This window comes from Tinamus guttatus, unplaced genomic scaffold (assembly GCF_059628265.1).
Source record: "Tinamus guttatus ecotype Peru unplaced genomic scaffold, ASM5962826v1 Tinamus_guttatus_pri_ptg000510l, whole genome shotgun sequence".
Lineage (NCBI taxonomy): Eukaryota > Metazoa > Chordata > Aves > Tinamiformes > Tinamidae > Tinamus > Tinamus guttatus.
This window is the reverse complement of record NW_028289044.1, coordinates 1871553-1897120: the sequence shown is the minus strand read 5'-3', so window position 1 is coordinate 1897120 and position 25568 is coordinate 1871553. Positions and strand designations below refer to the sequence as shown.

Sequence of the window (25568 nt, the reverse complement as noted above, 5' to 3'; positions counted from 1 at the left end):
TATTTGGAGGAATCTCAAAATTCAGAAAATTTAGAAAAAAGAGTGTAGGTAATTGCCACTTTTTAGTGGAAATTTCAAGATATTTTCATTTGCCTTGTTAATCAAAGGTAGAGTGCTTAGAATTTTCTGGTGGAGAAATATTTTGCTATCATTAAATATATATATTTATATATATAAAAATATATATTTATATCACCTGTGAGTCACTAGTATTTGCACAGTTCTGTACAGCACATTGTTTGATAGAGCTGCTTTTACCAAACGCTTCTATTCCAGGACATGTTTTACCAACTGTATCATACCAAAGTTCTGTCAGAGACTTCGTAGTACTTTTGTAATATAGCTACAAAAATCCCATCTTCTGCAAAAGGTTTAATGACTTGAATCTTTTTACAGTCTCCCACCCATCCCTCCCCTTAGGGCTGTATGGTGTTGGTAACTCTGTTAAAATGGCAGCGTTGAGCAAAGTAATCTTGAAACTTGGTCTTTTTATGGTTGACCAACACAACCAGAGGGTTGTCCTCAAAATGAGAAGAAGGGAGAGGGGGAAGAGGGACATGCTATCCAGATAAATAGTTACCACCACCTTTGATTGCTTGTCACAATGCTTGAACACATAGTCTTGGCCTTACTACGGTATCTTGTGCAGCCCTGTTTTCCATCAAGAACAGCTGGATCTATCTGAAGCACATACTGGCATCTAGTTTCTGAACATTGTGCCATCAGATATTCCGATGGCTTAAAAGGTAGCAATCTAACCAACTAAATTTTAATATAGAAAATGCTGTATGGATGCCAAATTAAAATTTACTATTGTCTTTTTTTTTTTTTTTTGTTATTCTTTTGCTTTCAGCATTTAAGAACACTAGAGCTGAGATTTACTGCTCTGTGTGTACTCGGGTTTGGTATGTTGTAGCTGATTGAAGTATTGCCGTGAGATGCTTGTGGGAGTTTTTTCGTGCTGGTTGGTTTGGCTGTCGTTCAGAGGTATTTTCACATCTTCTTCCAAACTATTTTGGTAGATGTATAGAACTTATATATAATTAACCATTTAGTAAATTTTGATCATTTTAAATTCCTGTACTGAGACAATCACAAGTTTCAGTTTTACTGCAGAAATTTAGGAAAAGAGGTGTATGTGAAAGAGAAAGATAAGGGTGGGGTCTGCAACATTTTTCTTTTGCTAAGTCGGAAGACCAGCCATGCTGTGACTTGCAGGTTTCTGTGGGCTTGACACTGTGTATTAAAAGATGCAATATTAAATGAGGACTTGGATTTTTAATTCTACTAATACATTTTAGTTAGCATGATAATTTGTCATCCTTCTCAAAATACGAAACCTGCCTTTCTCGATGGTTATTACTCTCTGATTTTTGGCACCAATTAGTCATCAGAATTGAGGTAAAGAAACACTGGAAATGATTCATGTTGGCAGGAACAAATACATTTTAAATACCAGAAGGACTCTTGTTCATCTAACATGATTTGGTGTAAGAAGGTGTATAAAGTCAACTATCTCTCTGATAAATACTTTATACAATGTACATGCCTTATGTAAAACTTAATCTCAGAAGAGAGAGGAAGGGTAAAGCCATATGTGGAGTGGGGCTGTAAAGAGCATGTCAAAGGAAAGGGGAACTGGGCTAAGAATTATGCCTGGGCTACTTCGCTGTTAGGGCCAAGAACAGGGCTAGTGAACTCAGCCTTGGGCCCAATCTGATGATAAGGTTAGGGTATGGGTAAGGATTAGCATCTACATAAAATATACCTTAAAAATATACTTAGGGTTAGAAGAGAGAGGAAGCTTAGATAACAACATTGTGTTGAGCTCCAAAGGCCGTGCCACGGTAAGGGAAGGCCGTGCCAAGACTGATCCCTGGGCAACTTTCTTGTTCCGTTGAGAAACGGGGCAGTTGGTGGAGGTGCCGGAGGGCTGGAAGAAAGTCGGTGTAACTCCAGCCTTAAAAAGGGCAAGAGGGAGGAGCCAGGAAACTACAGGCAGGTCAGCCTCACCGCTGTCCCTGGAAAGGTGATGGAGCAGCTCATCCTAGAGACCATCTCTAGGCATGTCAAGGAAAAGAAGGTGATCAGGAGTAGTCAGCATGGATTCACCAAGGGGAATTCATGTTTGACCAACCTGACAACCTTCTACGATGGGATGACTGGGTGGACGATGGGAGAGCCGTGGATGTTGTCTACCTTGACTTCAGCAAGGCTTTGGACACCGTCTCCCATGAACATCCTCATGGGCAGGCTCAGGAAGTGTGAGTACCAGCTTAAATAGGGATGGGCAATAGTGCTAGCCCTCTAGCAAGTGGAACAGATTGCAATAGGAAAAATGAACTGAAGCATCTTTGCCAATAATTCCCAGATGCTGTGTAATAAAGCAGTGATGTGATCGAACCTCACTCACAGTGGTTTTTCTATCTTGTTGCAATGTTCAGGATAACCTATCTGATAAATGTCAAAATCCTTATCTATTTTTAATGTTGCAAGGGACTTGTAACCAGGATGGGGGTATGTCCAGTGTCTTGCAAAATATCACACCAAAAGCGTGAACTGGCTTAAGTTACTACTTAGGTAACTTACTGTTACTTCGAGACTCAGGAGGAATGCTTTATATCTGAAGTTCATATGAGAAAAAAGGGTCTGTTAAGATGCTGCTGCTCAGCTCAGTGGCTGTAGTCGCCCCTGAACTGTGGAATAACCTGAATGAGAGCAGAAGAATTAAACTGTCCTAGAGTTTTCTCATATGGAGATAAAAAAATATATATTTTAAATGTGTACTATTTTGTTCCAAATAATTTTCACTTGAAAATGTCTTAGATATCAGTAATTAAGAAAGAACATGACCAATTTTTCCAGTACATGTTGATTTTATTAGATTTGAATGTTTTTGAATACGTATCACAGAAAAGAACAAATTAATGCAGGTGACTTCTCGTCTCTCTTCTGTTTGTATTTGCAATCTTTTTTGTTCTCCTTTGTGTTTTCTGTCAGCCCTTCCTTCTAATCCTTCAGTTGGCAAACCGTTTCAGCCTCTCTTTCCTCTATATGTAGAGACTATGAGTAGACAAGAGGGCCAGGATGGTGATCGACCACCTCCTCTGTCTGGCTTTGAGTACAGCTGTCCTGTGCACAGGGTACCTCCTACCATCTGCTGACCTCCAGTCTTGCTGGCCTCCTTTCGTGTGCCTCCTTCCAGGCTACGCTGGGTTGAGAGTTAGAGTTTTGTGGAACCAAACACTTGGGAGCTGCCCTTTATTTCTCCCGTACTTCTCACTCCAGGAATGTCACATCTCGTAGAGCTGCCAGTTTTTATTGTAACATTTCTTACAGTTGGTTGTTTTCTTCCTTGTAGCATAGAGAGCTGTAGCACAGTGGAGTCCTGAGCCATGACTAGATATTGAACAAACCCGGAGTAATACTGCGGAATGAGACCACAACTCCTACCAAAGCGCTGGGCAAACTTCCTGTAGCATGAGGAACAGTGAAATCTTTAAAGGCTTATCCTAGGAGAAACTGTGGAAAAGCCACTCTGAGATGTTTATTTCTGTTAGATAGCACTTTCAACATGGTAGGTGGCCTCATATATTTTTTTAAAGCACAATAAATGTATCAGGGACTTTACTAGATGGTCAGTTAACAGATGATAATATTACTTTCTTCTTAAAACAGAAAGAAAATATTTGGACAACTCCCATGAAAAAGACTTGCAACTCAGTTTTATTTGTCACTCTGTCTTGGGTGTTGAGAAACTGGGTATATTTTTGAGGAGACTGAGGAGCACTTATGGAGAGCTGCTTGTCTTCTGTATCTTTGGCTGTATGGCCTTATCCCCATAGTCTTTCAGACACAGACAGCTCCCTTTCTTGTAAACAAGACTTTTACTCTCAAATATCTCTGATCTGATCAGGTAATCAAAACAGTAGGGGCATTCCAGGGAGATGTTATTCCCCAGGAATCTGTAGGCAGAGGCACAGATCTGGCGCTGCTGGTGCATCGTGCCTCCTGCAAGCTGCTTGTGTTTCACCTGGGGCTGCTGTTGCAGCCTCGCAGCCCATCTCCATTTTTCTCATAGATTTCTAGCTTGTACCTCTGTTTCAGAATACATTGCATTAGGTTAACATGGAAGTTACAAAATGGGGCTTATGATTTGACACTGATAAATTTAACCTCTTTACCCAGCACAGGTAATACAAGTGTGCACTGTGGGTCACTGTTACTGCTTGATTATTTGAATCTGACATAAGCTGAGACCAGATGCGACAAGGAGAACAAACGCAGACTAGTGCCTTGCTACATTATTTTTAATTGCTTCAGCTTGTCCTATTACATTATTCTTAACTAGGCTAATGATTGTGCTTTTTCCCAGAATTCCCTATCATTTCTCCTTAGTACTGAGGGACGCAAGAGTTGATTTTTGCCACATTTCTGTGTGAAATGATACTGAAAAATATTTAAGTACAAAAGATAAAGTTCTCTTCCATAGTCTTCTCAGTTGGCTCTCCCAAAGTAAGTTTTTTTTCTTTTTTTTCTTTCCACTCTGAGTTAGGTTTTTGCCCATTTGAAGAGATTTAAGGTTGGGTTTTGCAGTAGTGAAAGACAGTAGACCATCTTGAATAATTTCTTACAGGTAGCATAGGTATGTGTATATAATGTATCTACCTTTCAGTCTACAGATCCTTACTAATTACTCTGAATTAGTGACCAAATCTGATTTAAACATTGTTTACAGGTATGTCAGCATGTGCTTTCACTTGAATCAACTATTTTTTGCTGCTAATATGTGCAGTATTGATCATCAGTCAATATACATCAGTCCAAGTTTACAGATGGAAACATTTAAATAATTTTTTTGCCATTTTACTTTGTAAATAAATATTAGTATTTTATGAATATGATTATTGAATATATTTGTATGTATGTCCTGTCATATAATGGAACTGCTTCATTTTAGACTGTGTGAATTAGACTGTCAACTTGTTTTTTTCTCTACTTCAGGGTTTTTGCATACTTATTTTGAAGTTCATTAGAGAAATTAATTTGCTGCTTCAATATTTCACTTAGACACAGCCTCAGTAATTTCACCCTTTGCAGGATAATTGCACAAGACTTCAGTAAGAGTTAATAGCAAAAGCAAAGTTGCTGATTCATCTGTAACTAATGCTTGACCTGTGTTAGCCAGCAGAAATATTGCAAACTTAGAGGAGGATAGTATTAATGATGATATTAATGAATTTCCAAATTTGCTTATGGAGGTGGTCTGTATTGACAATTACATAGCAATGGAACATAATCAGGCATTTTTTCAAAAGCAACTACTTGACAATGTTTATTTAAATGGAATTCTAGTTAAATATATGGGATAATTTTCTTAAAGCCATTTCAAAACTTTTAGTTATGTTTTCTATTTTTATCTTTCCATGGAAATAAACAGGAGAATCATAGGGTACTTTGGGCTGGTTTCTGGAGAGCACCGACTCCAGCCTCCTGCTCGGAGTGACCCAGTTCCAGTAGGCTGCTCGGGACCGTGTCCAGCCAAGTGCGGAGCATGTCCCGGGATGCGCCTTGCGCAGCCGCGGCCTGGGAGCCTTGCTCGGTACTTGAGCACCCCTCAGGGTGAAACGGCCTCCCGACCATTCCGTTCGGCATCCGTCGCGTCTCGCCCTCTCCCTATGCACCTTTCAGAAGTGGCTGGCACCATCTTTCCTGTGCTCTGCCAGGAGGCAGGTGTAGGCAGCAGTAAGGTGGCCCCTGGCCGTTTTCTCCAGGCTGAGTAACACCCTTGGCCTCAGCCTCTTCTACGGGAGTGACTGTGTGCTCCTGCCCCTAACCACCCTTGTGGTGTGCCACCAGTCTCAATCCGGGATGACTTGTGCTGGGGAGTAGCAGGATGGCCCCAATATTCCCTGCAAGGGCCAAAGAGGGGAAGCCTTGTGTCCCATAAACTGTCTGGCCTCCCCCTCATTAGTACAGCCCAACATGCACCCTGCTGAGTGCTGTTCAGCTTGCCATCCGTGGGGGACCTTGTGACATCTTTTGCAGAGCTGCTTTGGCTCCAGCCTACCCTGTTGAATGGGGTGGCTGCATCTCCGGTGCAGGACTTGGCATTTGCTTTTGCTGGACTTCCAGGAGCTCCCGTGAGGCCCGTGCTCCAGCCTGTCTGCTGTAGGCCTGCAATAGGCCTACACATCTGGAACATCTGCCCTATGAGGAGAGGCTGAGGGAGCTGGGCCTGTTCAGCCTGGAGAAGAGAAGGCTGAGAGGGGACCTGAGCAGTGTCTAGAAGTACCCCAAGGGAGGCAGTGAGGAGGATGGTGCTGGCCTCTCTTCAGTGATGGCCACTGACAGAACTAGAGGTAATGGCCACCAACTGAAACACCAAAAGTTCCACAGAAACTTATGGAAAAATTTCTCGACAGTGAGGGTGCCAGAGCCCTGGAACAGGCTGCCCAGAGAGATTGTGGAGTCTCCTTCAAAACCTGGTGCCCCGTGCTCTAGGTGACCCTGCGTGTGCAGGGGGGTTGGACTAGATGATCTCTAGAGGTCCCTTCCAACCTTAAGCATTCTATGGTTCTATGAATAGGCAGCAACATGCTCGGCCCTGCAGTACTCATACCCTAGTAGGAAATAGATTCCTCATTTGCCTTCTTTTTGCATGCTGCAGTTTAAGATATGCACCATGTAAATAGAAATACTATCTGTTACAGTTTTCTAAATACTACTAGCTTCTTAATTTGGTTTCATGAGAGCACAAGGCCATTATGTGCATGTAATCCCCAAGAGAAAACATTCTTCTACCACAAAGTATTCTCAGCATACATTTGGGAGGTCTTGCCCATTAATTTTTTTTGACATATTTTAGAAAGAGTATGCCCATAAAGAGAAAAAAAATGTATTTTAAATACAAAAACTGATTATGAGATAACCTTATCTATTAGGAAAGATCATGATAAGCCTCATCTGGGATGTGTTCAGTCAAAGGTAGTTTGCTTAGACCCTGAAATAACTCTTTTACATAGTCTATTTCAATAGAAAATTGACTGAGGAACTTATATTTAAATTTATTAGCCCAGGTGTCATTAACATGTTATTTATGACTTGCATCATTGTAGATGTAACCATAGTACTCTCTAAAAACATTTCAGCAGAGTACCTGGTCTGGAACATTTGCCAAAATGGAAAAAGAAAGACAGCTGATTGTGCAAATTGCATTCATATATTAACTTTGAAGTTATCTAGGCTTCACTTAAAATATCAGCATAAGTTAATAAGAAAATATATTTTAGTAAATTAGTATCATTTTCTTTTAAAATCAGCCCTTTATATACCTCATGTGTATTTTTAGTTTGCTACTGTTGTGATTTGCATTCACTCTCTCTAATATTAAAATGAGTGGGCACTTTATCAACTACCATATTATAATTCTAGTTAGTAGCACATTTAGAATACAACTCCCTTCCCATCTCCAATATAATTTTTACTTTAGCTTTAAAACATTTGTCAGCTGGTGCGAGCTGGATTTATTAGAGCGCAGTAGTTTTAGTGCGCGTTGGCTGGGGGTTTGCTATGACATCACTGCAGTCTATATACAGAATGTGATTTCAGTTGGTTCCAGCGTTAAATATTTTCATAATTATGCTAGTTTTGGCAGTTCCCTTGGAACTTTTTCACATCTCTTTAATGAACATGTTTTACTTCTGGACTTATGAGACAGCCACATGTTTGAGAAATTAATAGCCTGCACTTAAAGTTAACATTAAGCAGAATTGTGCAGATACAGAAAGCTTGTGGTTGTAAATCTAAATAGGAACGCAGTTCCTATAAGGTCATGGCCACTGCTGTCATCTTATGGTAGTTTACGAAAGTAGTGTTTGTTTTATAAAATATCAAAAGCTGTTGTGAAAAACAGTGCGTGCTCATGTTCATACAAACCATAAATGTTTAGAGTATAAGCATTTTGATACTTGCATAGTGTAAGGAAATTAATGCATTTTATCCCAAATTAAACAAATTAAACTTTTTCAAATGTTTTGTCAGGTTGAATTCTTCTTAAACATAAGTATACATTATTACTTCATTTAGATTAACTCATATATGTATATTTCTGAGATAAAATTTTGTGTTGCATTTTGGCATCATCTTGGAACATTCACATCTTTATCCTAATTACTTTTAGGTCCAGTGTGTTCTAAGTGGTCTCAACCATTTTCCATCACAACAGCTAGCTCAAAGAAATATAAACATTTTATTGTATTGAATTTATTTATATGCCATAATTTAAGATTTTTCTTTTAAAATTAGCATGATAGAATAGTCCCCTAGGTTTTTTTTTTTTTTTTTTTTCTTTTAAAGTGCATGTGGAAGTGGTAAATACTTCAATCAGCCTTTTTTTCATCTTTAATTATCTGTAATATACTGTATGATGAATGTGCAGCATAGGCTTGTATAAACTTATGAAAACACATACTGGTGTCAGTGTATAGCTAAAAAAAAGTTACACCCAAAAAGAGAACAGTTATTTTCCCCCTCATGACTAGTTTTTGTAGCCAACCTAAGTATTAGCAGGCAAGCATTAAGTGATCATATCAGATCAGCAAGTAGTCCTGGTTCAGCATGCTGTACAGGCGGTACGTAAGCGCAGTGAAGAAGGAAATGCACTAACTGAGCTGTGTGGTCACACTGGCATCTCAGCTTTTGCAAGGTCAAAACAGAAACAGTGGTATGGTGACTCATCTGAAAAAAAATCATGCTACATACGAGCTAGGTTCAATGAAAAGGGTGAGTTAAAAGTTATTACAAAAATTAGATCCTTGGTAAAGTAAATTTTTCTCAGCAAGATGAAGATGTGAAGGAGGGGTGAGTATTTCTGATCATAAGATATTTATGATGATGAAGAGTCTTCAGGATGCTGATGCTTAAAGCTAAAAAGGAATAGGTAGCTGTCATTATTGCTGAGGTGATCTGTGGGTAGGACAGCGATGTTGTACTAAGGATATTGTGCAGCAGATGGAAGTTCTGGGAGAGTCCTCCTAAGATGTGCATTTCTCAATCAAAAGCATCAAAAGATTGTCCAAGATTGCCTTCTACGATGGGATGTCTGGCTGGCTGGATGATGGGAGAGCTGTGGCTGTTGTCTACTTTGACTACAGCAAGGCTTTGGACACTGTCTGCTATAACATCCTCGTGGGAAAGCTCAGGAAGTGCGGGTTAGATGCGTGGGCAGCAGGGTGGGTTGAGAACTGGCTGGATGGCAGAGCTCTGAGGGCCCTGATTAATGAGGCCGAGTCTGGTTGGAGTCCCATGGCCAGTGCTGTCCCAGAGGGACGCTTGATTGACACGTTGATGAACTTCATCAGTGACTTGGACGAGGGCACACAGTGCACCCTCAGCAAGGCTGTGGACAGCACCAAACTGGAAGGAGTGGCTGACACTCCCAAGGGCTGTGCTGCCATTCAGAGGGACCTAGAGAGATTGGAGAGTTGGGCAGAGAGGAACCTCATGAGGTTCAACAAGGGCAAGAGGAGGATCCTGCACCTGAGGAGGAATAACCCCAGGCAACAGTACAGACTAGGGGCTGACCTGCCGGAAAGCAACTCAGCAGAGAGGGTTTTGGGAGTCCTGGTTGACAACAGGTTAGCCATGAGTTAGCAATGTGCCCTCGTGGCCAAGAAGGCCAATGGGATCCTGGCCTGCATGAGGAGGAGCGTTGCCAGCAGGTGGAGGGAGGGGATCCTGCCCCTCTGCTCAGCTCTGGTGAGGCCGCACCTGGAGTATTGGGTGCAGTTCTGGGCTCCCCAGGACAAGAGGGATGTGGAGCTGCTAGAGAGGGTCCAGCGGAGAGCCACGAAGATGATTAAGGGACTGGAACATCTATCTTATGAGGAAAGACTAAGACTGGGCCTGTTTAGCCTGGAGAAGAGAAAATTGAGAGGTGATCTTATCCATACGTACAAATACCTGAGGGGAGAATGTAGGAGGATGGGGCCAAATCCTATGCCCCATGCTCTAGGTGTCCCTGCTTGAGCAGGAGGGTTGGACTAGATGATTTCTAGAGGTCCCTTCCAACCCCAACCATTCTGTGATTTTGTGAAGATAAGAAATAAGTGGAATTTTCCAGGATTTGATCCTGACCACAGTTCTCTAAGAAATGTAGTTTGTTGCCATTCCATAATCATGACTGGAAAACTTCAAATCTCTTCCTTTAATAACCTTCCTTTAGAAGCTATCTTCTACCCTCCTAATGTAAGAAAGTGTCTATGTTCTGTGTTTTCTCCACGTAAGTTCTCTTTTGTATGTATTTTTCTTTCAGTTTAACCTTATGTTGCCATTCATCTCTGCTTTCCTTTCTGAAATATTATTTCCCCTTTGTCGGAGAATTTCGTTCCACATTCTGCTTTTTAAGTATGGAGTAGAATATAAGAAACCCATCTCTTGAGTTGTTTTTGAAGTTGTAGATTTGTATTTAAAGTATGCTGTTACCTGTTACTTTTTTGTTACTTTTGTTACTTTTAATTTTGCTTAACATGAAAAAGCAAGTAATGTGAAGTTAGTATCTATTTGATAATTTTTCTGAGGCCATTCAAAAAGGTGAGAAGGTATGCCAGGAAACACATGATGCATCCTGTACAAAATAAAAATATACTCAAAGATGTCTGTTTTTTAGTGGCTAGAAGATTTAAGAATATTGTAGCTTAATTTTAAGATATCCTGCATATGTCTCTGGTCCATTCTTTTTTTGAGCTCTTCCTGCGATCCTAGCAGCACCCAGAGAATATTTGCTGTTTTTCTGAAGAGATAACAAACAAAAACCTGTAAGAGGCTGCATCTCCTCAAGAGATACTTTGGCTTTCGTCAAAAGAGGAAAATTTTGTTTCCTTCCCAACCTGTTCTCCTAATGCACTTACAAGAATATTTGTGTTCCTTTTCTTGGGTTTCTGGCACTGCAGGGTTGTAATTAAGCTGTCATTTCTGGAATGCAGTGGGAACCTCTGCATGCTAGTGGAATATTTAAAACTCAAATTCACCTAATCAAGCTTCTTCTGTGTGTGTGTGTGTGTGTGTATGTGAACTTCATATTGGAAGCTTTTTTATCGTATTCTCTTATTACAAGCCGTGCGTCCAAAGCTCAAGAGGAAGAGTTATCCTCCATTCGTTTATTTCTTCTGGTGCCATGTTTGCTGTTTTAGAAGCCTGAGAAAATATTTTGCCTTGTTGAGGCAGTTTTGGCTATCTATATTAGAATGGACATGACATCTTGGAGTTGTTTGAGATTGCTTCACAAGCAGGCACATAAACTGACAGAAATGAGCAGTTTCTCATATTGCGCAGTTTGTGAGACTTTTGCTTTGTCTTAAGGAATATTTTGGCAATGATGCAGCTAGCTTGTTCTCCCTATGTATTTTTTTCTTCTTTGGTCGACTTATTTGCTTTCTTTTCCATAATCAGGAAGACCACGAAAGTTGTGGTTCCAGTTCTACGAACCGCAGTACCACGGAGAGCATGAAGTTGGCAGTGAAACCACGCCGAGTCCAACAGTCTGCTCCTCCCGACCCCGATTTACCTCCAGGTAAACCATAAATTTAAAAGACGGGTTGTGTTTGAGTGATGATAGAAAATGCTGGTTTTTTTCTGGTGACCAGAATTTTTAAGCTAGGCTTTTATGTCTCCATTTAAATGGATTGACAGTTTAAAAAGTCTGCCCACCAGCAAGTCACACAAGTCAGTGGAATACTTGAATGTTTTAAAACGGGACAAAAAAAGGGAGGTCAATGCAAGAACCATGTTGGAGAAGCAATGTGTTAGATTTTATCCTTTCCTGCCCTGCTTCTGTCAGATCACTTTGTTTTCTACGGCTCACAACTATTCTAAGGTTCTTTTTCTTCTCCATGATACCGCTTTGTTTTCAGATTATTAGAATGGTTAGAGAAGCAGGATTGTCTTGCTGTGGGAGCAGTAATTCTGCTTGTTCTGTGTCTTCTATCTACTGCTAGAGGTATTTACCTTTTTATACCCTGACACAGCATTTGGTTTGGTTGAACCTGGAGATGTTTATGTGGTTCACGAGTGCCTAAAGAGCTATTTAGGTTTAAAGAGTGGGTTCTTCATTTTAGTCTCTGAGTTTGCATAGAAATTTGATATATGAGGTGTCATTTTATTCAAAAATTTGAAATTTGAGGGAGTGAACATGTTTTCTTGGGGTATGTAACTTTAGATGGGTTTAAGACATGAAAGGTTTTTGTTAGGTTTTTCTTCTGTATTTTGTTAACTGACAGCTCAAGTTTATATTTAACTTTAATTGAAAGAGACTATTGAAGTAAGATGTGTGGAATATTATGTACTGTGTTACGTTGTTTTGTAATGTTGAGTCTTTGCTGTTGTCATTTGTCAGATGTGTCTTTTAGCTCTGCTTTGTTCTCAGAAATGGGCAATGGAGGTAGGCAAGGCTCAGCTCAAAAATCTTCTAGTTTGCATAAGAGCTTAGCACTGTTCAACTTACAGGAGATGCCACCAGTCTGGTGATATCACTTCTCTTGAGTCAGGTAGATCACACTGTGAACTACATTGCTACAATACAGTTTGGCCTTTGGAGCTGAAGATGCACTCATAATTCTTGCTGCCCAACACAGCCTGAGGGCTCCTGGTGCGTTTGGGAATATCGCACATGGGAATATTGGGTTGTAGCTCAGGACAGGATTCCCCCTACACCCTTTCTGGTGATGTTGATTTGATGTATAATATTTGAACTTTCAAAGCAAGGATTTTCAGTGGCATTTTTAAACATTGCTGGGATAAGAGCCAACCCCCACCTGTTTTCCTCTGCTTGTATTTTAAATCAGAAGAAAAGCCTTCTATACTACAGGTGAGCTGGCTGATGCTTTTCTTTAGTTTTGCTTTTAGCTTTAGTTTTAACTTTAGTTTTGAATGCTAAAAATTACAACTTGAATTTGTAATGTTTGCAGAGACTGGTCTTCATTCATAAGTGTATGATTATAGTATACTGAAGCTGATTTTAACTAGAAAGATGGTACTTCTGGTACTTGTAACAGTATACTGTGCCACAAATTTGGAAATGTCTTGATAGAAGAAGGTGGCTGCCTGTCTTGTCTGGGTAATAAGATTCTGGTTCCTCGTTTTATGTATTCAAGCAAAAAAACACCGCTGAAGGCTAATATTTTGGATTTTAGATTAGTCTATTGTGTAACTAAATTTCTGAATAATGCTGGAGGTTATCAGTACATCCTGATTTTTACTTTTTGTCTTTGCTGCTGTGATGCTGGATTTTTAAATGTTACATTTTCCTCCTGTGAAAAACAAAGTTAGACTGACTTCAAAAGACCCTTGAAAGCAAAGTACTGATAAATCTATGGAGGGACAGATTCAGTTTTATTGATGAAATTCCTGGTTGTGATCTTATCATTGCTGGTTATATAATCTGCCTATTTCTGCTGTAAGAGAAACAGCTAAATGCTTTGGACCAATTTCTGTTTACAGACAGGCCAATTTACACCACTCAGGTCATGAAATAAGGTTTCTTGTGATCTTTAACCATACTTAAAGAAATAGAAGTAAGAATTATGGCACTTAAATAATTGAAATAATGCATCAGATATTATAAATTAATCTAATCTGTAAATATGTTGCAGTTTTAACAGGATTAGCAGAGAAAAAGGTATATTCAGTTTAGGTTAGAAATATAACAGTCATAAACTGTCAAAATTATGACTATCACTGTGTTTTTGGATTCCTCCTTTATATAAACAAACCTCTAAAACATTTTCCAGGTTTTGTTTTAGTAGAGATACAAGCCTACCAAGACCGTAGGTTGAGTTCAAATAGTATTTATTCTGTTAGAGGTAGACCTTCTCAGAGGGCTCCAAAATAGCATAAAGTGAAAGGAGTTATGATAAGAAATGCATTATATTTTGTATGTTTAAGATATTTAATATTATTTTTTAAATCTACCAAAGTACCTAATCGAAGTTCTTACTATAAATGAGTTTTAAGGTAAATTTAAGAGAATTAACCTCTAATCTTGTGGATTTATCTGTCTAATCTTGTGGATTTAACATTTTTAACTGTCTCCTTTCAGAACAGTTACAAAACTAGACCTTCATCATATGTAGTAGATGTATTTTTAGATAGAATATGTGAGTGATTTTATAAATTCTCATACACAGAAATTTAAGACTTTTCCAGCACAAATTAGTTGCATAGTTACGTTTGGTATACAGAAAAGACATGAATGTGGGTAGTATTTAATTTCTTTACCATATTGTTAAAATATGAGTGTTTACTGCCTACTGGGAATTCAGGCAAGTTCAGTTTTCCAATCACATTACATTTGAACAGATTTAAATAGATTTCTTCCCAGCAGGGTTCTGTGCAGGTGCTCACTATTTTGGTTGCTGACAGAAACTGGTTTTGTTGTGTTTCACAGGGGTCTTGTTGAGCATGATGGGGTTATATTAGGGTTTAGATGGAAAGAATACTAGGAAGACTTTTTTTTTTTTTACTTTTTTTATAAGTTAGGTAAGAAGGAATGTGGGCATCATGTATGCGTGCTTGAACAGTATGCTGATAGCTGCAGTATTCGTCTTTTCGTGCTTGCACGTAAATGCCTTTCAATTGAAAAGTTACTGTTACTAGAATTCCTGCTCTTCAGTAAAGTTCAGCTCTGCGGAGAGGGACCTGGGTGTCATGGTGGACGACAAGGTGACCATGAGGCAGCAGTGTGCCCTCGTGGCCAAGAAGGCCAATGGGATCCTGGGGTGCGTTATGAAGAGCATCTCCAGCAGGTCGAGGGAGGTGATCCTGCCCCTCTACTCAGCCCTGGTGAGGCCGCATCTGGAGTATTGTGTCCAGTTCTGGGCCCAACAGTACAAGAGGGATGTGGAGCTGCTGGAGAGAGTCCAGCGCAGGGCCACAAGGATGATCAGGGGCCTGGAACATCTGCCCTATGAGGAGAGGCTGAGGGAGCTGGGCCTGTTCAGCCTGGAGAAGAGAAGGCTGAGAGGGGATCTAATCAGTGTATATAAATACCTCAAGGGAGGGAGTGCAGAGGACGGTGCTGGTCTCTTTTCAGTGGTGGCCACTGATAGGACTAGAGGAAATGGCCGGAAACTGAAGCACCAAAAGTTCCACATGAACTTAAGGAAAAAATTCTTGACAGTGAGGGTGACAGAGCACTGAACAGGCTGCCCAGAGAGGTTGTGGAGTCTCCTTCTCTGGAGATCTTCAAACCCGCTTGGACGCAGTCCTGTGCCACGTGCTCTAGGTGACCCTGCGTGTGCAGGGGGGTTGGACTAGATGATCTCTGGAGGTCCCTTCCAACCCTAAGCATTCTATGATTCTATGATTCTATGAAACTGAAGTCTTGTTTTTTAAAATTTGATAGTTAATTTTTTCATCATAAAACTTTTTTTTTAATGCTGCACTAGTTTCTTAGTACTTAGAATTTGGCTTTTCTAATTTCTCTGCATTTCCAGGTGGCCAATTGACTTAATTGCACTGAATGCTCTTTAATGCATTTTTAAGTCTTGTGATATTGGATATATAAAGGGCGATGACATTTGGTTTGTTGCTGAGATAAAGTAAAATATAACTTTGAAGTAGTTACTTTAGTAATAAATGAGTTTGATAACGTGTCCTTATAATAACTACAAATAATTGTGTTCATTTTAGGCTACGTTCAGAGTTTGATTAGGCGTGTTGTAAACAATGTCAACATTGTGATCAACAATCTCATACTGAAATATGTGGAGGATGATATTGTTCTCTCAGTCAATATCACATCTGCAGAATGCTACACTGTCGATGAGCTTTGGGACCGAGCCTTTATGGATATATCTGGTGAGTAGATTGTTTTTTTATTATAGCTATCACAGTGGTGGCAATCTTACATTCATCTAGAATTGTTTAGCCTAATAAAGAATTGTTTAGAATCGTCTAAACTGAATTGCCTAGAATTGTTTAGCCTAATAAAATGGCTTTTTATGTAGGAGGTAGAATTTGTGTTTTTGTGAATGAGCAGTAGGTTCTTAAGGCTAAGCCTTTGACATGTACTTAATTGTTCATGAAGTATAAGCAAACTAGGGAGCAATCGGTTAATGCTTGCCTACCTCTGCCGCTGGGATCTTGGCACTATTGTGCACCTCTTAATCTTCACTCTTGCACCCTAAAATGGCAAGTCTCAAGTAGTTGGATTCTCTGTAGTAAACCCTGCATTTGGGTGATTGAGGCATGGGCAGCTTATGAAGTATCGGGGGGAAAAAGGGGGCCTATTCTGCTTGCTACTCCAGTACTTTGTAAATGGGGTAGGGAGCTTAACAGCCTAAATTATCAGAAGTTAAAAACAGCTGTTTTTCAGAGTTGTTGTTCAATTTTGACAGAGTGAAAACTGGATGTGCCTTTTGAATCACAGATTTGGGGATCTTTATATGGAATTATTTTGAACATCTATTTTTCCCTGCCATTCTTTCTTTTCTTGCTCAGTTATCATTACTCTTTGAGATAAATTTGCATTTAAGCGCTAAAAAGTAAATAACTTTCAAATATGATTACATTATCTGGTGGACGTGTTTTGTACTAATACTTTCTTTTCTTTTTTTTAATGGGTGTTGTAATTAGAATAAGAAATAAGAGGGCATAAGTGTAACATCACTTACAGAATATATTTGCTGAAATGTTAGTTACATTAGTGAGTGTTTTTCTGATTTAAATACAAAATAGTTGCATGCTTGTCACTTTTTTTTTTCTTCAAATAAGAACATGTACACCTAACTTTGTTCATATACAGGTCATAAAAAATATAACATATGTACTGTTTTCTTTTTCAAGCTACTGATCTGGTACTGAGAAAGGTGATCAACTTTTCTGACTGCACTGTATGTCTTGATAAGAGAAATGCTAGTGGAAAAATTGAATTTTATCAGGAACCTTTGCTGTACAAATGTTCCTTTCGGACTCGTCTGCATTTTACTTATGACAACCTTAACTCCAAAATGCCATCTATTATTAAAGTAGGTATCCAAATTATAATTTTGGTGGGGAATATTCATGTGTGAACAAATTGAGGTTTTTTTAAAATTATACTTTGAAATTTCTATTAAAATGGAAAAAAAAATCTTGATAGACAGTTTTTCTGTGCCTGTTTTATTTATGTGATACTATTAACAATAGCATGCAAGTAAGGAAATCATGAGCTCTAGTCTCTTCAATTTTTCATTAAGTTTTAAAATGGAAATGTAGTAGTTGTAAGGTAAAAAAGATGTCCGTGAAACATCTATTGAGGAGAAATACTTTGTTTTAGTATGCCAGGAATAAGATACAAAGCATTTTTTACTTACATTATCGTTGTGAATATAGTCCAAATCACAAGAATGTCCTGGCACTATTTAGTGAACTACCTAAAAGAGAATTAGCAGGACAAGCCTGGTTACGAATGGGCAGAGGTCCAATATCACACATAATCATCTGGCACTAAACGACATATTTAAATTCTGAATAGCTAAATGTTTAAATGTTAGAGAGACTCAACTACCTGTTATCCTCATTTTTTTTCTGTTCAGACCAGTCATAAATGTGAAGTTTGGTGCTGCTGCTCTCCCACCTGCCTTATCTAATGCTAGTAATGGCAGAAAAGAGTAAGCGCTTGTAATGCTTACGTGATTTCTAGCTAATTGAGAAGTGATGCAAGTTGAGATAAACACTTTATCCCAGACTTTTTCTAAGTTTTACTAAAACTCAGTCTTCTGATGAATATACTGTAAACCAGTCTGTTTTGAGATAAATTTTGCATATGCATTTCTCGGGACTATCTTGTGCAAGTGTCCCCCTTTCATTTAGAAAGCATCACTTGACTGATTCGTGAAATGGGCAAGGAAACCTGAGATCTTGGAAATCTAGTAGATTAAAGACTAATTAGCAATCACGTCCAGTTTTAAAATCATTTCCTCTGTGTTGCACAGCCGTAGGCCTTTAATTGCTTGCCAGAAAGCTTTGGGCTAGTATGGTGATTTTTTTTTTTAATAGGGCAGTGGCCACATAAATGCTTATCTAGAGTAGAATTCTTGCTAAATGCTGGACACTTGAGTACAAACGTCTGTGTTATATAAACATAGTGTGTTATATTAGGTTCAAATCAGAACTGTATTTTTACAGAAGGAGTATTATTTCATATGATTATCTCAAATTAATAAGTATGCAAATGTGAAAGAATCGCTTTCTCTTTTTTTTGTTTTTAAAGTAACTGATAACAATTTTGAAAGTTTGTTTTCTTTGGGTTTTATAAACAGGAATTCCTATACTCAATGGCATAGGACCATAGGCCTTAAAATGTTAAAGTCTAAGTTAAGTGAACTCCAATGGTAGTGAGGAATCGCCATGTAACTGTCTGCAGCTTACTGCTTGAAGTCCTTATCATCTGTGGTGATAGTGTGACTACTGCAGGGAGACAATAAGCTTGTATGTTAAAAAGCCCAATTATTATTTTTTAAGTTCAAACTTGCCAAGTAGTCCTGTAAAATTTGGAAAAGTAATTTGTATGTAGTTTAAGTTCAGTGTGCCAATTTTTAGCACAGAGTAAAAGTTCATGGCTAAATAATTCAAAATCTCTGGCAGCAGACTATATAATGGAAATGTTGACAGTCTTCCACATTATGTAAAACGGTACTGCTGTTATAAAAAGATGATTAGTATTATTAAACGTGTTTTTTAATTATGATACTGGACTGTCATAAACAAGAGTGCACATACTGGAGTGCACTAAGGCAATAGTAGTTTAATTATACTGGTTTGAAACCTTTATCTAGTTTTTGTTCATCTTTTTGTTTTTAATACGCTTTTGTTCAAAAATATTTTTTGTCTTTTCTTCCTGCCTATCTTATACTTAGTTTACTTGCTTACTTTTGCTTTGTCTTGAATCCTTAAAATATATTGTTTAATGAAGATGTTTTTAAAGATGCTCATGCCTTTTTTTTTTTTTTTTCCTATCGACATACTGAGCTGATTGAGATCACTAAATGTCCAAAAAGAAATAAATAGTGTCCTGCTGGATTTAGTGTGCTGAGTCACCTTACAGATGGGCAGATGAATTCCAGTGGCAGTGTAAGAGCAGGGCTAGATCTTCATGATGGCAATGGGGGCACTAGCACACATGGAAGATGTCCAAGAGTGTGACTTAACTTATATTAAGCCACTCCAGATCTCTGTCCCCCTGGCTTGTTCCTCATTCTCGCTCAACCTGGCAGTGAGATAGAATCAAAATAAAGGGACTCAAATAGCAAAGTGAATACGTTTTAGGTTTCTTTGGGATTTTTACAGCCTAGAGAGCAGAGACGTTTGTGAAGTTCTTTATAACGAAAGTAAAAAACTTTAATTGGATGCACTTATGTGACTGTTTGGCTGTTTTAAAGATTTCTCCAGCAATAATTAGAATATCTATGTGCAGGTAAAATATTTTCTTATGACTTTTCAACCTGAAGATTTCTTCTCTATCAAGCCAAAGAGTATATGTTTCTGGAGATTGTTTACAGCCCTTTGTGTCACATACTTGTGCCAGCTTTTGTATTCAGAAATTAGAATTGCTGAACCTAATGTGTATGTCATTGTGCAGTTTAAAAGTTGGCTTTAATGAGGACAATGCTTTATTATTTGCCTCTGTTTTCTTTGATGTTATAGATCCATACATTAGTTGAAAGTTTGAAACTTTCAATCTCCGATCAGCAGCTTCCTATGTTTATACGAATAATGCAGCTTGGGATTGCTCTTTATTATGGAGAAATTGGCAACTTCAAAGATGTGGAAAGCGAAGATTTGGTTTGTCACACAAAAGATATGATGGGAAACATAACAGGTAAATATAGTACTCTGAGTTTTTTTTTTTATAAAAACCCTTAATATTCCTTGCTTTTTACAAATATAAATTGCCAGAGCTAAGTACTGCAGTGTGTGTGCCTTGGCAGTCAGTGATTTTGTGGAGACTGTTCATTGCACTAGGTAAATGCACATCTCTCTCTCTCACATCTTTTTTTACTGTTCTGAAAACAACTGTTCTTTGTTGTGCTATTCTGATGGTTTTCAATAAATTAAGGTTAAATATTCTCTCTGTGGAACATGATCTCTTCCATGTGATAGCGCATGGTCAGTCATTTTGACACAGTCTTTTGGAGAGCATCACATATTCTTTTTGTATTTGTGTGATGGCTTTAGCTGCTACCTCCCAACTATTGCTAAGAGTGAGACAACTACTCCTGTGGACCTTGATATGTTTCTAGCTGTGAACTTTTACTACATCCTCAATTTCATGTTGACATACTAGGGCCTACCAGTTTTGATCCGCTTTTTTTTTTTCTCTTGTCATGTATTTCAGTATTGAGACTTTATCAGATGAATATTGTTCCCAGTTCACAGAGTCATAAGAAAGATAGAGAGATGCTTGGTATGTATTAAAACCTAAGGGAAAGAAAATTTTGGAGTAGATATTAGATCTTACATATTTTTCTGCATTTTCACTTAGATCTAAAATATAAATTGAACATTCAAGATTTGGGCAATCAGATTGATTTTCAATCACGCATACTTTTTTTTTTTTTTTTTTTTTTTTTTAAAGTAATTTAAACAGAAAGGAAGGGTCTTTGGAAGGTCCAAAAATTAGTCTGGAGTTTTTGCAATATATTTTGCACTAAAAAAATATAAAGAAAAATAAAGAGGGAGGACAGGATCATTATGAATTATGAATTTTCATGCTTTTTTAATGAATGTTCGGAGGGAGGGTTTTATTTAGAGGTGTCCATGTCAATTCTATCTCCTCAAGACATTAATTTGGCATATCTTTCTAAAAGTGAATTTGAGCCTAGGGGAGAAGGAGATATTTACCACATGGTCAGGAGTATTCCATGATGATTTCTTGAAAATTCTTGGAATTATATATGAAAGTGATGTGCAAGATTAAGCTACCTTTTAGCATTACAGCAGTTTAAGGCATTCAGTATAAAATAATCAAGTAATTCATTCTGTTCTGTTTAAGACATCTATAATGTTAATGTAAACGGCTTAAAATATAAAGATGGTAAGATTTCTTTTTTTTTTTTTTTGATGATATGTTGATAATCTTCTCTGGATTTAGACAAATAATACATTTTTGGGAAGATGAGACCAGGAGGAGTAGATTTTTTTTTTTTTTTTCTAAAAATATAGCCTTCAGTGTTGGCTGGAACATAATCTTTTCACTCTCATGCCAGATACAAAATTCTGTCATGCCACTGCAATGTAGAACTGGGCAAATAAATAAGGCTACTCTAAATAGCACTCCACTATTTTCTCTGAAGCTGAAATAGCTTTCTACCCTGGTAACTATTTGCCTTATAAGAAATGTGGAGTTTGTTGCACAAGACATGATTTGAAGTACTTAACTAGTATTCTAAAAATATTAATTTAGTTTTCTCTCAAAACTTTAAAAAGTATACTGTTTTTTAGAAAAATCATTAATATACATTTAAAAAAAGAAAAGCATCTAAGAAATGTTTTAATTGTGATATTGATGGGAGAAAGACAGAGCAAATTTTATCTGAGGAGTTCCATTACCCTTACTTTGAGACAGAAGGTGTCTTTGTACCATTAATATCTATCTGTGATTCCCATCCAAATTCACCCAGATTTGACCAGGCTTTCATGCCATAGGGAACTGTGATGTGTTTAGAGTTTCTTCAACTTTATAACTGGGTTCCTTAAGCTTTGAAGGAGAGTAGGACAGTTTGGATATAAGAAAATAGTGGAAGAGGTGGTGAAATCTTAGGAATCATGATGAGACTGATTAGGACAGTGAGACAATGAATTTTGAATGAAAAGAATAGCTGATTGCAGACAAAGATGAGCTGGGTAGTGAGAGGACAACTGGGATGAACATCAGTAAGTATGGAAGAAGATAGAAGTGGGATAGGAGAATTTGGAGGTTTTTGTTTGCTTGGCTTCTCTTGATTGGGGTTAAGGTAAGAGGAGGTGATGCAAAAGGAGGATAAATTGTGAAGGATTGAGGCTGCAAGGAAAGTCTCCTGCCTATTGATTCTAAATCTGGAATGGAACTTCAGTTTTCTTTCTGATTCAGTGCAATTGAGGATTGACAAGAACTATCAATAAGGAAATGTCTATTTGCCTATGCAAACTGTGTTCAACTACATTGTGCTCAAACCTTGTGATTGTACTTAATTATTTGAACATGTATTTTGCACAGAACTATCTCCCATTGCACAGCAATTGCTGAGTGCCCCAGCCAGAGCTGTAGATATGTTTCTAGAAGTCCATTTCTATCTTTACTGCTAAATATTTTGCACACACAGGCCAAAACTACTAGCAGCTGTTTTCCTTTTTGCCTGTTGGTTTTCTCTGTAGAGCTTTATATATATATATATGTATATATATGTGTATATATGTGTGTGTGTAAATATATATATATTCACACACACTAGCGTGTATGTCTTTATATATATGTGTGTGTGTGTGTCTATACACATATGTATACACATATAGCAATAGGTAAAACTTTTCAATACTTTTTTATTCCCTAATTCATGTGGTGAAACAGGAGTGCCAAACAGAAGTTATCCAGGTAGCCATTCTGTCAAAACATCTACTCTTTTTTCTCTTCTGGCATCATACTGTAGCTGCAACTTTGAAGTAAGAACCACTTTCTTAGCACGTCATAGTACATTTGTCATCCAAATTTGCAAGCACAGATTTTAACTTTCTGAGGAAACTTCACCAGTGCTACTATTTTCACTAAATATCTAATCAAATGCAGCTCTAAATGATATCTATTATCTGCTGAGCTATACTAACCTTTTTTTTTCCTTCCCTAAGAGCAGTGCTTTATGAAATCAAAGACTAATTTCACTGGAAATGTGCAGGCCGCATTTAAATATGGTATTTTTATAACCTTAAAAGAATTATAAAGATCTTCTAAATAAATTAACTCCTTATTTATTAATAAGGAGTCTCAACTCCTTCAGCTTTAAGAGTTTATCTAGTTCAGTTATCACTAAATCATAATCTCTTGCATGCAACTTATTTTTATCACATCAGCTGTCTGTCTGAAATTGAAAAAAATCCGCTATGACTACTTTAATGTACTTCAAAATTTTCCAAAATGGTTTATTTAAAGAGTTCTTATATATCCAAATGTAAGAACAGGACCTTGAAATTTGGCGGCAGATAGGCTGTATCTTGAACACAACTTTTGCTGTCTCTGACAAAAAAATGCCTGAATTCAGGCAAGCCAAAAGCACTCCGGATAAGTAAGCTGAAATGACATAGGTTGAAAAGGTCTTTTGCTTTGGAGCAAAGGGCTATCTGTGTTATGGTCTAGGATATCACAACCTAGGATAGCGCTAGTAGGGTGGAGAAGGAAGCAGGTATTTCAGTGCAGAAAGATACAAAACCAGAAAGATTTGGATAAGAATGTATGATCGAAACCAAAAATGATAATTGTTTTGGGCTGGGCCTTGAGATTAGCATTTTGGGTTGTGAGGAAATAATTGACTGACAATACAACTAGAAATAAAAACTATACTTGAGTAAGAAAGAGGGGAAAAATAGGATATAGGGGGGAAATAGAAGATAACGGAGAGGAATTGCTGAGGTTAAAGATCTAAGAGTGAAATAGTAAAGCTGATAAAGACTGTAAGTGAGAGGTCTAAACAACAAAAAGCTTGAACTTGAGAGGAACCGATAGGAAGAGGATTTTGTCGCTTGCTGGGCAAATATATAGGAATAGTGGAATAGACATGGGAAGATAGCCGAGGAAGGGACACGGGATGAAAAGCTTGCTGGCGTGGGAGTCTACGTGGTGATGTTAGGGACTGCTGAGCTAGAAGCTGGGCGCAGCTGTGCGGATGGTGGAAAAAGGAGGGCTTCTGAGAGCGGCTTAAACATTTCTTGATGCTGCCTCCTCTGGGTGATTTTCTTGAGATGCCAAGTTATGGAAATTTCTTTTTTTCATTAAAAGAAATCTGTGACAGATGTGACTGCAGCATCTAAAGAGCGTTTGAGGTATAAAATGGTGATGATGGCAATATCTTTCTATTGTGTAGAAATGTGAGGAAATTCATTAATACTCATAAAGCCCAATGACTGGTGTTCTTTACCCTCAAAAAGTTACATAAGAAACCAAAATAGCCCTCTGTGAACATGGCTACTTTTAAAAATGTAAACAGAGCAAAATATTGCAGAGAACCTGCAAAACTCAAATATTTTGATGGGCTGAATTGCTCCAGATTGAAAACATATTAGTAAGAAGAGTAGCACAGGGAGATGTTTTGGGGAACAGAAGGGCAGATCAAGAGAATGGATTTATCGTATAGCTAGCTTTGGGCTGACCGGGATACCAGGTGCGAATAACGTGTGATAGCGATAAACTCTACGTGAGCATTAGTTGGTGGGAAAGAGTTGACACTGCAATATCATGGTAGGATAAAATTGGGAGAACCATAATAGATTTATCTATCCACACTTGACTAAGGAAAAACAGCTGTGTGCTGTGCTAGTTAAAGAATTTGAGTAGAGGAGAGTTATTCTGAAGCAGTGGAGAAAGCAGATGCTACTGCCCTGTATAGATTTTTGCCTTGTAATGCATGTTCAGCTAAAGTGTGAGGATAGGGACGTCCATTCCCCACCTCCCCACTTGACAGAAATGATGTGCATGACAAATTACACTTTCCTGCATGTTTTTCTTGCCAGCACACTGTTTTGCCCCTCTGCTCTTGATGATCAAGTAGTTGGAGGTATACATATGATTGCTGTCAAAATGAGATGCAAGGAGCTGTTTCAGCCCTTCAGTTTTCCTGTGGTATAAATGTTCTGTGCAGTAACCCCCACAGTTCCTATTCTTCAGTCAACTGACTTCGTTCCTGGGGCACCTTCCGTGCCTGCGTGCCGGGATATCCTTCCCGGGAAAGCAGCGAACACGAGGTGGGATCCAGCCGCGTTCCAGCAGGCAGGGAAGCTGCCCCGTAGCCGAGAGGGCCCCTCAGTGCAGTGCAGTGAGTAATGCCCTTGTAGGCACCCCTGGCGACGCACCGTAACGGGCTGCCCCGATCCCACGTGCTGAGGGGGGGATGGATTCATGGTGCGGAGATGGCCGCGTTTCTTTAGTTGGGAAGACACGTTTAGGCACTTGCAATTGCATACATCTGTTAACATGGGTTAAATGAGCAGCGCAGGAAATGAAATGAGTAAAGATAATATTTTTGCAATGCTGTGAAGTGCCAAACTTGGAGAAATAAACTTATGTTTACATTAAATGTTTTTATTGTTTGAGGAATTGTATCCTTTTGGTGGAAAATCAGATTTTTGTAAATGATTTTAAAAAGATTCATTTAAAGAGGTATTTTATGTCATCATGCTGTTTCCTTTTGCCTTACATTAATCTTCTTAAGTAGAAACCCCAAATAGTCATCTGAAAAAATCTTTGAAGGGCATTTGTTATGAATCACAGGTTGATCTTTCATTTTTATTTACTACATAAATGCTTAAGTATCAGACTTAAGTTGTTTAATGTACATGTGCTTCAT

The 25568-nt window shown here is 38.3% G+C and overlaps 1 protein-coding gene across 1 annotated transcript in view; it reads left to right on the top strand.

Moving 5' to 3' along the window:
- VPS13B (vacuolar protein sorting 13 homolog B) overlaps window positions 1–25568 on the top strand; it is a 405118-nt gene that overhangs the window by 23707 nt on the left and 355843 nt on the right. The window contains exons 3-6 of the mRNA XM_088533620.1: window positions 11452–11572; window positions 15688–15855; window positions 16843–17024; window positions 19684–19858. Of these exons, the coding sequence (XP_088389746.1) occupies window positions 11452–11572; window positions 15688–15855; window positions 16843–17024; window positions 19684–19858 (646 nt within the window). The remainder of the gene's footprint in view (window positions 1–11451; window positions 11573–15687; window positions 15856–16842; window positions 17025–19683; window positions 19859–25568) is intronic.